At 35.0% G+C, this 14,008-nt stretch overlaps 1 protein-coding gene across 1 annotated transcript in view; it reads right to left on the reverse strand.

Annotated features, from left to right (window-relative positions):
- Positions 1 to 14,008, reverse strand: part of LOC116177033 (nitric oxide synthase) — a 99,293-nt gene that overhangs the window by 12,146 nt on the left and 73,139 nt on the right. The window contains exon 4 of the mRNA XM_031495890.1: positions 5,153 to 5,244. Coding sequence (XP_031351750.1) covers positions 5,153 to 5,244 — 92 coding nt within the window. The remainder of the gene's footprint in view (positions 1 to 5,152; positions 5,245 to 14,008) is intronic.

Below are 14,008 nucleotides of genomic sequence, written 5' to 3' on the forward strand. Positions count from 1 at the left end.
AGATCGTGGCCTTCATTTTTTTGACCTACATTGCCAATTCACGAACTCCGATCTACAAATTTGATAAAGAATCCACCTGCAAAATTTTATTGTAATCGGACCGTTCGTTTTCGAGATATCATGCTAAAGGACAGGCAGGCGGACGAACAGACATTGCAAAATTATGAACTGGCTAGGACCACCTGAACTGTCAACAGATTGCAAATTGGGCGTAAGATCGTTTGGTTGAGGATGGCGAATTTTACAAAAAAAAACATCTTTTCGGGCGAGCACATTTCCACCTCGATGGTTATGTTAATATTCGGTAAACTCTCCTTTCGGTAAAGTGTGATTCGGTAAAACGGCTTTTCGGTCAATTGAAATTCGACGTATTGTTCTTTCGGTATATTGCCATTTCGGTGAATTGTTTTTCGGTAAACTGTTTTCGGGTAACTGTTTTCGGTAAACTGTTTTCGGTAAACTTTCCGGGAGCGGGTCAACACCTGAGGCAAATTTTCGCCTCCTGATGTATTTTTAGATGTGAGCAAAAAAAGGTTCTAAATATGGAGCGTAGGGTGGATTGCTTGCGATAATGGTCAATTCAATTTTCAATACCTACATGTTCCAGTCCCAATTCACTCTTAGTTTCCAATTTTGATTGAAAGATGAAATGACGCCAAAAAAACAAAAAGGTAAAAAATGATTCTTTCCAAATAATAGTCGCTTCTTTGGCGTATTTAATGTTACATCTCGCGGAACAAATTATAAAATTGAAGTGGTCCTCTTCTACGTTCTACCAAATATCTACATAGTTTTCTTTGGTCGATAGATTTGACTCAATCTGTAGACTTTCGATCACAATGCCGGCGGTATCGATTGTAGTAGATACCATCTTGGAATTGGCCATTCTCACAACCAAAAACGACCATTAGTTAAGAAAAATGATTTAGATTAGCTAATTTAGCACCATTTTGAGGGCGGACTATATTTGTAAAAGAAGAGTAAGGACTAAACAGATACGCACAGTAGAACATTCGGTTGTGGACCACGGGAGCATCAACTGCGTGGTTAAACATAATAGTTATCGACCGTTACGCGATGAGGCGTCGAAAAAGTCGAGTATGAGGCCGTAGGACAATTGGGCGAAAACCAAATTAATCGCGCGTAAAACAGTAGAAAGTTTTAGTAAGTAACCCAAGATTTTGTGTGAAACATTTTAGATTTTGGCTGGGTGGAAATTGCGGAGGAGGACGAGAGAAAACAAATCAAAGTAGAGCTTTAAAGCAGAAAACGGCGCGATATACGGGTTTTTTCGGTGCAATTGCAGTGAAAGTTAAACGTGCAGATTAAACTGATTAACTTCCACTCAAAGAGGGAATTAAATCTTGCAATGTAATAGAAAAGTCATTCGCGAGAATAAATAGTTAACGAAATTGGCTTCCGAAAAAAAAAACGCAAAAGTTTATGCAATACATGTCGCTGCAAAAAATGCTGAAGTTTGCAGAATTCGGGTTCCTTATTATTATTGGTATTTCGACAGTGATATGATATGATAGGAGGTACGCTGAGCCAGTATTGTTTAAATTGAACAGTGGAGTTAGTCATTCGTTGTAAGCTATAAATTTTTGCAGCGGCATCTATTGTAGAAATACATAAGCATAATTTGACTGTTTCGAAAGATACATATTTATAGTGCTGCTTAATAGGGGGCGGTTTTAAGTATACCAACATACAGTGCCAGAACGCCAATGCCCTAATGTTTTAATGTAAGAAGGAGAATCTCTATTTGAATGAACACAATCTGCCAGTCAACTAACTGAACTCTACTCTGTCTAAGCCGGCTACTTTATCCCACACATGTTCGAACAAGGAGTACCTACATCTTAATCTATCCAATTTCAAGTATTTTAACACAAATTTCTATTATTCGTCTAATAAATGCACTTCTAAACATACAATAACCAATTACATGTAGCAGAAACAGCTTAAATAGTAAGTAAGCTGTGGCAGAATCATAGATACAGTTTAATGTAACCAATGGGAGTTAAGTCTCTGTATATGTTAAGCCGTATCCTACTATATTTGTGGAGGAAACATTGCGGCCGTCACGCTCATGGGCACACCGTCAGTATAAAGTCACTGTACGAGTATACCTAACGAAATTCGACTGTCAAGATCGGAATGATACCTTAAGGTTAGCAATCTGTTGTTTGTATATAGGTGTGCTACTAAGTTAACCTTAAAGTAAATATTTGATTTATATCCAGTTAACCGAGCCTTTGACAGATAATTGGGGATTTCTCAAAAGATAATTTTCTATGATATCATATCATATCAGATGTTAGGTAATAAATGTATGTAATTTTGTGTATTAACTCAGTTAGAAAAACCAAGTTTCGTTTTTCATTTGAAAGTAAACTTAATTATTGAAGTTTCTAACTGAGTTGAAAAAATAGATACTAAGGTTCAAAGGAATTTGTAAAAGAGGGATCTTAATCACCCTCAATGCTTTTAAAATCTAGATGTTAGGTTAGGAGAAGGAAATCAGTGTCATCTAAAAGAAAAAAAAGTAGTTTTAATACCTATACTTGCCTCTTTAAATTTAACATTAAATTTGATTTTGAATACGGAAAGTTGTAGAAGCAGTCCATTTTTTGATTGAGCAATTTCAGTAAATTTTCAAGAAATTCGTATTTATTTGCAACCCGGTGATGCCCTGTTACATTTTGACGCTCAACGGTGGTTCATTTAGTTTCAGGAGATATTTCTTTGCGTGATAAAGATTTTTCTAGAGGCATTGGAACGGTTTATTTTCCTCATTAGAAGCATTATTATTGTTCCCCGTTTATTTTGTTGAATGTGGCACATTTATTTATACTTAACCCTGCCCTTTTTTTAAATGCGAGGACTCCAAAGTTCTTTCTTTCTGGTAGTTTACTCGTGGGAATAAAACATCCATTTTAATGTCACCTTTCTGAAGTGGGATGGGCGTTTAATGATCGTACTTGTAATCGTGCATACAACAAGTAAGCGAGGTCCTTCTGCTATCGTCATTTCAGGGTATTCCGAGCTCTGCGACTTGGGAGTTTTCTTTTGTTTTCAGATTTATGGGAAAATCCGAGATCTGAGCTCACATCTCTGGATGGAATCAATTTACAGCAAGGCAAGCGTTGCCTTTTTTTATGTTTTCTTGTATTTGTGGAATTGTTGCCCGAATTTAATTTATTTGTGGAGACTTGTTCTGAAGTCAAATAGTCGATATATAGAATCGAACATTCTTGATTAGAGCTTTGTTAAATTGGAATACGATTCAAGTTGTCCATTCAAGTTATTAAGCTTTGTATGTGTAATGTAACTTAAAATTTTCGGAATATTTGAACTTAAAATGACTTGTACTCTTTTTAATCCTCTCGTATCTTCTCAATTTCATACGGGGAGAGGTAGACCAGAAATTGAGTTGCGCTCCTTGGTAAATGCAACGAAGAGTCCGAAGATTATTTTACCCAGAACGAATTACCGCTGTGCAAGTTTCTCAAGCTCTTATTTTGTGTTTAACCCTGAGCTAGTTGGCCGTTTATGAGGCGGGTTTGGGAGAACGCAGCGCCATGCGTTGTAGCATAATTAAGCGAAGAGATCGATATTTTTAAGATGAGAGCAACGTTTTTGAAAATCTAATGTCTCAAATTTTTGGCACATTCAATATCTTCTTAAACACCGTTAATTTTCAAAGTAATCTTTTTTTTGTTAAGTCGGCAGCCCTTTTAGGGGAAGTTTTCGAAAAAAAAAAATTACCCTTTGTGATGGTTTTTTCTCTGTCTGTCCGTCTGTTCTTCGTCTAACGGGACAGCGATCTCACACGTTCGCCAAATGATTTCTACGAGTTCAAGGATCAGTGCTATTGAATATTCTCGTTTCTGGGTCTCGACTCCTTATTTGTTCCGTAATGGATCTGAACAAATTCTCAACGTTTCGATTTCGATTTCGATTTGGGTGGTTGTAATCTGTCTTTCCAGCGGTTCATCTGCAGATCCTGCATGATGTCGATCTCCTCTCCGAAGTGCATTGCTCGGAGTTTCGGCACTAAATACTAACTTTTGCAGGTTCACGATAAAATAATTGTCAAACAGACAAATAAAGTCAAGTAATTTGTTGTATACGAAGAAGAAGAAACGCTTGTGACAAATGGCCGCTTCCTTATATAATAATAATAAAATAGATAAAAAATTGAAAAGTAGGCGGTATTGGAAAAACTCTGAAAACATTTTCATTAAATAGCTCACAACCGAACTTGGTAAACTTCTAACGGTCTACGGAAACACGCTGAATTATAAGTGCCATTCCACTTGCTTTATAATATCGGTCTTAAAGGCACGAGAAGGATCTTCAGCAGATAAATGAGAAGAGAATTGATGTACCTTATTTCATTTAAGCGTATAAAAAGTGTTTTTAATTATAAAGTATACCTAACACTCGAAGGTTAATTAATTCCCTGAGGTTTTCGCTGCACCTAATTAATATAAAGTAAAACGAACAGCTGCGTCAGAAAATAAATTTAAAAAGGAAACGCTACCAGATTATCTCTAAAAGCGGGAATGGATTTAAGAATAAAGTCTACATTCTGATATCTTTTGCACCTTATATATTTAAATCTCGTCTCGCACCTAGAAATATAAAATCTCTACTTTTAACACCGTAAGTGAAATATTTATGATAGCTAAATTTAATGTTTTATTCAGCTAGGATGAGTGCTTTTCACGTGCATGAAATGGCTTAGATAAATTCATCTTTACTAGACCTCCAGTTTAGGTTGAATGGCTTCTTACTAACATCCCATCAAAAGCCACGAATTTTTTTACATGTATACGGATTATACATCTGACAGCCTTCGCTAATTAGGGTTGATTTAAGTGCAACACTATTTACATATTTCGACTGCTTGGTTTATTTTACCATTCATCTGTGAAAATGAATGGGAATGAGATCCCAAGTAAGTACACGGGATGTTGGTGTATTATAAAGAGGTAAATTAGCATGTTAATACATACTGTCAGACTGTGTTATTCAAAATTATAACTTTGGAAGATATTTGGTTTGACAAGGGGTATACAAAGGCCACAATCAAATAATGTTATAATAGAATTACAATTAATATTCTATTTGAGATGTGACTTACCTAATGTTCCCTTTATTCGTTGCATATTTGATATGATTGCATAGTGCCTCGAACATACCACTCGTCGTTGTCACATATCGACAGTCAAATACCTAAAACAAGTTATTATTTCAATACGTGATGCAAAGAACGAATTAGACGTAATAACAACAAAAATATTAATAAATTGTATGAGTGTATAAACGAACTATGAAATGAAAATTAAGTACCAAGTGTGCGTCGGAAATAAATAGCTATTTGTACAACTAGTTTTGAAAGTGATATTTTCTTTATACAATCATTATCATTAGTCCACTATCAAAAGTAATAGCCAATAGAAACAAAGGTTTATTGCGCGTTGCTTAGTGAACTAATAATAATAATTGGATAAACCCACCATTACAGTCACTTAAAAATAGATGCTATTGTTCATAGGACTAAACGCCATGGAAACGCATAGTGAAAATCGTGTAAAACACATTTTTTTACAAAAAAAAGTCCGGCAATGTGAATACTATGCAAAAAAAGGATTTATCAAGCATACAGGACTTTTACTGAACCACTGGTTCTGGTAATTTGAATTTTGATTCAAGAAATTACCAAAATACGTCTATTTAGATAGCCAAGGGAAGTTTAATGGAAATGACTAACATTTATTCCTTGACCTTTGTCTACCTATTACTGAAAACAGAATTGGAAAATGAAACCGTTCGTTAGTTATCATGTATACAGGCGGACGGACGGACAGAAAGTTCAAAATCATGAACGAGTCGAAAAAGAGATTAAAAACACACAACCTAATTATAACCAGAAGATGACAGCATGTCGAAACTAGTCGATAACTGTTTAACTATTTTCCAAATAGTTAGGTATTCATTCAGATGGTGGAGGTTGTGTGTTCTTACTTGTTCTATTCACTTCGAGTTTTACCATAAACGAGCTCTGGGTCGCTCGTAACGAATTTTACACGTTTTGATTGTTTGTTTCGAAACTCGAAAGATTCCAGAAATCATTCTTTTTTGTTACTTTTACTATTTGCTGCTTATTTTGTTGTTGTTTTGTCTGTACTTTGCTTTTGTTGTTTGAGTTAATTAAAATCGTTTAGTTGCAACAATTTAAAAATGGGATACCTACTGTTTAGCTAAAAGGACTGAAATAACCTTTTTGTATGATCTGAAAACCGATGTGCGCACACAATTACTCAAGCATTCTCATTACTTTGAGAGTAACAATCTATTATTCCTGAAAGCGGGTATATAAATAATACGTACTCTACAGGGATGCCTTATCACAAAGGCAGTACCTCAAGGTAGCATTTTTGGCCCGGTCTTGTTCTTCAACTATATCAATCAATCAAGCGATACACCTTGTTTCTTATATGCAAATTATGCAACGCTTTTAACTCACAGCAAAAATTTGGATTACGTAATGTCAGATATTCAAAGAGAAATTACTGCGATAAATAATTGGTGTAATAACAATGAGTTATGCCTTAATATGTTAAAAACAGAGAAAGTTAGTGTTGTTCGCTCTAAAAGCACCATGATCTAAAATTATTATCATGCGCTATTGTCATATGTATGTCAACAATGTACTATCCAAAATTTACAAAAAATTTAATTGTGATAAGGAAACTTAAAAGTAATGTATCTCAGCTTACCTTGGTAAGTGCATATTATGCATTATGTCATAGTCTAATTGTCATTTGTACTAAAACTCAGGGGGAAACCCTTTCAAGCAAGTTATGCTTTTATATTGCAACGCCGTGCTACAAGGGTTATAGCTAATATAACCTACCGTGATGATTGGCGTAACATGGAGAAGTACAGTCAGATTGTAACGAAGCACCCGTTTTTGTGCAGAAATTAGATCACAGTTAATGAATTAGAAGCTTCTAGCATTATTGAACATCTTGTACTTCGATTAACTCAACCGGGCACTTCGTTACGATAAACTGTAGACTTATGGACCTATGCATTTCTTTACTAGAAGAAGGTAAAAGTAATTGCTTTGATTTCTAGCACCGAAAATCATCGTGAAATTTCCCGTAGAGATATACAGTGAGTTTTTTTTAATGCGAACATAGGAGTTTGCATGCAATGTAATTTCCCTATGTTCGATTTAAAAAAAAACACATCAATCTATGAGGTGTGCTCGGTTCACATTCCCAAATCGCGCAACTTGTGTGACTATGAACAGCAACTCTATAGTCTTTATGATGAAGAGCACTCGGTAGGATTTTTTTAAAGAAGCCATGTGAGGCCATGGCAACTTTAGGATACATTTTTCTTAAACTTACGATAACTTGACCTCACAATTCATTGTGAACCAACCTTCAATTATTTGTAGGTCATGTGCACCTGGTATTCTAATAATTTGGTCTATTCAATACATAAATGAAGAAAATAAGAAAATAAATACCGAAAACAATTACAATAAATGTTTGAAGTGTCCTCCTTGACATTCTAAGCAATAACCTAACAGATTTCGTAATTAAATTTGACGGCGGTATTTTTAAAAATGTGGCAGTTGTCAATTGTATCTACTACTCATTTGAACTACTCAATAGATTGATGTGTTTTTCTTAAAATCGAACATAGGGAAATTACATTACATGCAAATTCCTATGTTCGCATTTAAAAAAAATTCACTGTATAAATTACTAGTATGTTAGTAGCATCTGACAGCTGGGGAAGCAGGCTAAAAATTAATATTTTGGAATTTCAGCTATGTTAATTAGGTATTAGCCGATTTCAGTTTCTCTTTGTTAATTTAAAACAAACATTTAAAGCTGTAAGGCCGTGCAGTTTATTAATTATCGCAGACCTTCTGTTATACCGACTCGAAATTCCGGGTAAAATGGGTATTACTGGGGTACCGAATTGGAAATTTTAATCCCGCCAATTAAGTGAGTATAATTAACTGGTCTTAGTGTTGTTAGAAGCGCGCTTAATTAACATGAATTTCAAGATTAGTCCCCGATTTTTAGGACGTCAGTCGCACGATCTGCATGGACTAACTAACTAACATGGAGGCACTAACTAGTTTTGAGATTACAGACTCAATTAATTCAAGTCACCTTTAAGTGCAGTACGTATAAAACAGAAATATTTCACTTGAAAACGTGCTCAGCGTTGAGCAGTTTGAATTTCTTTTATTAAACTTTATCATAATTCGACACATTTTGCATTAACAGCGAAGTCTTTTTAGGGGTTATCGGTTATTAACACCAAAACCCTCGAAGTGATTGGTGCCATGTGATCCTGCGTCTCATTTTTCGAGCATCTAAAGATACGCTTGTTCTGGTTACCATTCAAGGGTCGAATAATCAGCGGGCGGGAAATATACTCGTATTGGATGTTTCAAAGGTGGTTTGTCAACTGTGCGTTTATAAGGTGGGAATAGACCACGCAAACATTGTTGTGCAACAGTCGAAAAACACACAAGTTTACACAGTGGGTACGTGTTGCGCAACACAACAATGTTTGCTTGGTCTATTCCCACCTTATGAAGTACATACTAGGTGTGTTCAATTGTTTTTCTGTTATTGTTTCATCAGAAAGCGAAATATCCTTTGAGTTGTAAATAGGACACCTTGTATATTCGTACATTCTTTGATCAACTTTTGACATTTTACTCTTAAATTTTAATCTAGCGTGCCATGACTATGTTAAAATAGTCTATCTCTATAGCCGCGGGAAGTCCTAGAAAAATCGATCAATCAATTTTTTTAATGCCAAAGCACCTATTTATCAAAATAGTTATTTATATAACAAGAGCGCGAAGTTCAATTTCGCGCATTGAGACTGAAGGTATTTTGACGAGGCGAAGCCGAGTTAAAATATCAGTCAAATGCGCGAAATAACTTCGCGCTAGCGTTATATACAATATTTTTTCTACAACTGAACCGATTGTTAATTAAATTTGCTGTTTAAGTTCAACTTTGTCACGTGCGCGAAATACTTTTTTTCACTGTTGACGATTTCGCGCACGTTGTCAATAGCAACCTTACTTATTAATTAACGTTAATCGTTTAAAAATCTAGTACTTCGCGTTTCGAAATCCGTCAGAAAATGACAGGTTTTTTTGACAGTTGTAGAAAATAGTTATTTATATAACAAGAGCGCGAAGTTCAATTTCGCGCATTGAGACTGAAGGTATTTTGACGAGGCGAAGCCGAGTTAAAATATCAGTCAAATGCGCGAAATAACTTCGCGCTAGCGTTATATACAATATTTTTTCTACAACTGAACCGATTGTTAATTAAATTTGCTGTTTAAGTTCAACTTTGTCACGTGCGCGAAATACTTTTTTTCACTGTTGACGATTTCGCGCACGTTGTCAAGGGCAACCTTACTTATTAATTAACCGTTTAAAAATCTAGTACTTCGCGCTTCGAAATTCGTCAGAAAATGACAGGTTTTTTTGACAGTTGTAGAAAAAATATTTTTTTGAAATCGCTTGAGAATGCCTTCTTTCTCGAAGCACATTCAGACCTCAAAATACGCCGATGCAGTACTTTAGCACGTTGCAGCAACGAACTTTCCTGAACCGAAACGGACCCGGGAAAATTTTTGCCGGCGTACAACATCAAAATATGGCAAACTGTGTTGTCAATGAAACGATTTCATAGGCAATAAAATGGTAACCAATAGATTATGTATCTAGTAGAAAAAGCAATACATTCTCTGACGACAATAAGCATTGGATTCTCTGTAACGCTGCCTTGTAGAGCTCAAAAAGTGGCAGTGAGAAAATGGTTTTTTTTTTTAATTTTCTGTGACTTCTTAAATAACATAACGAGAAAATAAAAACGATATCGACAAATTTCGGTTTTTCTGGCATGTTCAGATGTAATCGTAATTTTCTGGTACCTATAATTTGACTATCGTCTTATCTTCAATGGTTTCCGAGATCCCCATGATAGACACCCTTATCTTGAACACAGTGTATATAGCTAACAATATTCACAACATATTCTATGGTTAAATGATATTCTTACAAGCCATGTTTAAAAATAGGTTTGGTAATTAAATCTTAAGTTCGGTGATAGTAAGATAAAATTAATCACTCTTATTTTACTAACAAACAGGGAGTACACATGCAGTAAATAAATAAGTTGGGACATTTGTTTACTTTCAAAGGTTTCAATGTAAACGTTAACAAATGAAATCGAAACAACTACAAATATATAGTGTATTTAAACAAATCAGTTATTTTTTATTTACACTGTCGACATGGGACACCCTGTACATTCAAAAATAATTTCTATATTTTTATTTTATTTGCCGAATTCCAATCAATTCAAAAACTCAAACGTAATTACCTGTACTAAACTAATTAATGCAACAAGTGTTCATTTGAATAAAAATTTCTATAGACGCGCAACCATCTGTAGTTGACACTGGCACAAAACGTTGTTTACATATTTTTTATCAAGTATGTGTAAGGAAAGACATACTGTTTGAGCACAGTGTATAATTAATTGAAACTCTTCTTTTGTTAAACTGAAATTATCAGAAGTGCGCATTTTTAATTTGAAAATATGTATACTGGTTTGGTGACCGTGCGCCCCTTGGAACGATGTGGTCTAGTGGTAAATCCAGCCCTGATCATATGTAAAAAAACAGAAAATTCCGAGTACTTTGGAGGATATGTCAGAAAAACCGAAATTTGCCGAGTTTGTTTTTATTTTTTTCTGTCATTTGAACAGATACAAAAAAATAAAAAAACACTTTCTCATTGCCACTTTTTGAGCTCTACAAAACAACGTTGAGAGATTTTGAATACAACGTTTCGTTTCGGATAAATCATCATCAAATTTATTTTTTTATATGACTCGTAAAAAGTACATACTGTATTTAGTAGCATTATTTATTACGAATACAACCATGTATGGCACACACAAAAAAACAAAAAATATTATGTGTAAAGGGATATTAATTAAATAGGAAGCGACATTCTTTATAACTGCCAGTCACAAATGAAAATAAAATTTAGTAAAAGAAACAAAGCTCCAGTCTTATAGTAGGTGTTTTAAAAACGCTTCGCCGAAGTTAGCAGACCTGTCGTGTATGATTTCAAAACGTAATAATTGAGAGAGTGTAAAGGAGATTGGCCCCATGCACAACAAATCTAATCGAATTTTCCGTATTTCCACATCGGTTCGCAAATTTCATCAAGATAATTCAATTTCATCCCCGACGTATGGGACCATCCCGAAAACAAAACGATACATTTTGCCGTACAAATAAAACTAACGTTAAAGTTGTACGTTTAATGCGGAAAAACGATCTATCGAGACAATTTCGCGATATCTGGGCAATATCCAATAAAAGCTTGTGAGTTACGTGCAGGGCTTTCCACGCGATTGAATCGCATTTATAAACTGATTTGCATACACCTACCAATGTGTGTGTTGTGTATACAAATTGGAATGGTTTTGCTGGTTCAAAAAGCTTTACAGACGAGGATAAATTGTATATTTGTTAGTTTGCCGAAAAATGTTTCAAGTGACAATTTCTGGAATAGGTCACAATATATCAAATATTAAATTGTATTTTCTACTAAGCGGTTGACACGCTTATATTGTGGCGACCCGAAGAAATAATTTTCTTCGCCTTATTGTGCTTTAAATTTAAATTGTGAAAAGCCCACATTAACTACTAGTCGCTTTGTGTAATTTCAAAGACGAACAGCATTTTATCGCTGTTTATTTATCCACTTCGCCTTTGAGAAATTATTTAGACAACCGTCGAAATGTTTTCCTAGTTAAGGAGAGTTTTTCATTTTCCGTTCGTTTTAAATATTTGCAGGGGTATTGTCAAAGATAACGCTGACATTTTGTCTTTTATGCGAATTCGTAATATTTTTATATGCCGCGAAACAATTTCCTTTTCACCAATTTTACTCGGCTTGATCTGTATAAAGACATCCCATAACGACATCAACGTACGTTCCATATCCAGCCCTTATCAGCAGGATTAAGAATGAGTACGGTTTTATCTTGTGTTAATCCTTGTCATCGTACTGCGAAAATCGAAGATTAGCAGAATACACGAGCCGAGCACTTGACATTTTCTATGTAAGATACAGGTTGTACGCGGTAAGATTAACTGCCTTTTAGTCACCCACCAGCATTTACTCGACAGCAATAGATGATAATAGCGCAAAACGAAGTTATTTTGGTACATCAGCTAAACCATTTTACGTTTTTCCATTTCTGTTACTTTTTTTCAAAATAAAACTGTCCCAAGTGTCAATTCTACAGGCACTGCACATCCCAATCGATGGATAATAGAATTTTCAGTTTGATAATGGGGAAAAGACGGTCCTGGTATGTAAGGATTAATAAAAATTTGTTATTTAAAGTTAGTCATATTCGAAACGTGGAGAGGGTGTAGACCAGGCGCGCCATATAGCTGCGGGCCACATCATAAAATATGCACATAATTTTAAATAAAAAACGTATACAAAGTAATATAATAAAACGAAATAATACAAATAATCATACAATCATTAGTATTGTACGCGCTTGAGAAAATCTACCGTGTGTCCTATTTTGGGTGAGACTGCAGGTATATCTCAGCTGTTTTTTCAAAACAGGGACATGCGGTTTTCGCAACCTTGTGATACTACAATCATAATAAATTTTCACGTAGAATCCAGTGGCGTAATCAAAAAATTTTGGGCCACCGTTTCTGAAATTTGAGCCAAAGTTGATATTTCTTAAGTGCAACACTCTGTATATCTAAACGTCCATTTTTTTAAATTTTTAAATTATTTTTCAAGTTGGTCTTGCGATGATGTAAACTAATAGATTGGTTGATTGCAGTTCAAAAACAGTACATTTATATTTTACGTAGTTTGTTTTCAATAGACCTTTGGATTTTTTAATTACCCATGATCTCGTCGAGTATCGTTACGTGAACAAATTCAAGACAACTCATATTCGCGAAGGAATATTTTTTTCCGCTAATTAAAGATAAGTTTGGACGATATTCCCAATTTTCCCTTTTGTCAAAAATTAGTTACTGATTAATAATAAACACCAAAGAGAACCCCAACGTTTAGTTATCTTACACATTTCCACGGAGTCTTCACCTTCAACGTGATTTGAAAGCCAACAGTTTTTTTTTTCAATCCTTAATCCATTGTGCAGAAAAACCGAGTTCATTAAGGATCCGAAGGTAAATTTTAAGTTCAAAAAACAAAAGTACTGGGTCATTTTTGATACGTCTATTGTAAATTCAAATTGTCTGGTTGGATTCGTTTAGTATGAACATTCAAGTAGGAGCCAAATGACTGTGTGACAGTGTGAGAAATGGTTTTTGTAGAGTTTTTGCACGGACGGATTGGCCGACCGACAAACGGACAAATAAGAATTTCAAGGAGCGTGGCCCAATGGCCATTTATTAGATAGAATCGGTGCTATCTTACGTGTTTAAATAACTGTCAAAGTCGCGTTCCCCGCAAAACGCCCGGAATAGTTCCTATATTTTGAACCATGTAAATGACACTATCGGGGCACAAAAACAGAAGCCTTAATTTTCCCTTCTCTGCTGCTCTTTCGAACATAAGACCACCCACAAAATGGCGTTAATATAAGTTAATCTGCGCGCGTGCACTAGGGCCATAAATAAAACCTACGACAGTTTTAAAAATTACAATCCAGTCACTCTCACGAGATCTGCCTTCTATTATTTGGAGTCATGCTGAGTTAGGTGTTTTGGTCACGTAAACCCAATTAAGACGGTATTATCGCTTATCAGACTGTCGCCAAAAAATTTCCCAGGCCATTAACCATCTGGATTTGGAAGAAAGTGACTCATAAAAATAAATCACCAAATTAACTTAGAAATTGTTCTCTTTAAAAAC

This window comes from Photinus pyralis, unplaced genomic scaffold (assembly GCF_008802855.1).
Source record: "Photinus pyralis isolate 1611_PpyrPB1 unplaced genomic scaffold, Ppyr1.3 Ppyr1.4_LG7, whole genome shotgun sequence".
Classification (NCBI taxonomy): Eukaryota; Metazoa; Arthropoda; class Insecta; order Coleoptera; family Lampyridae; genus Photinus; species Photinus pyralis.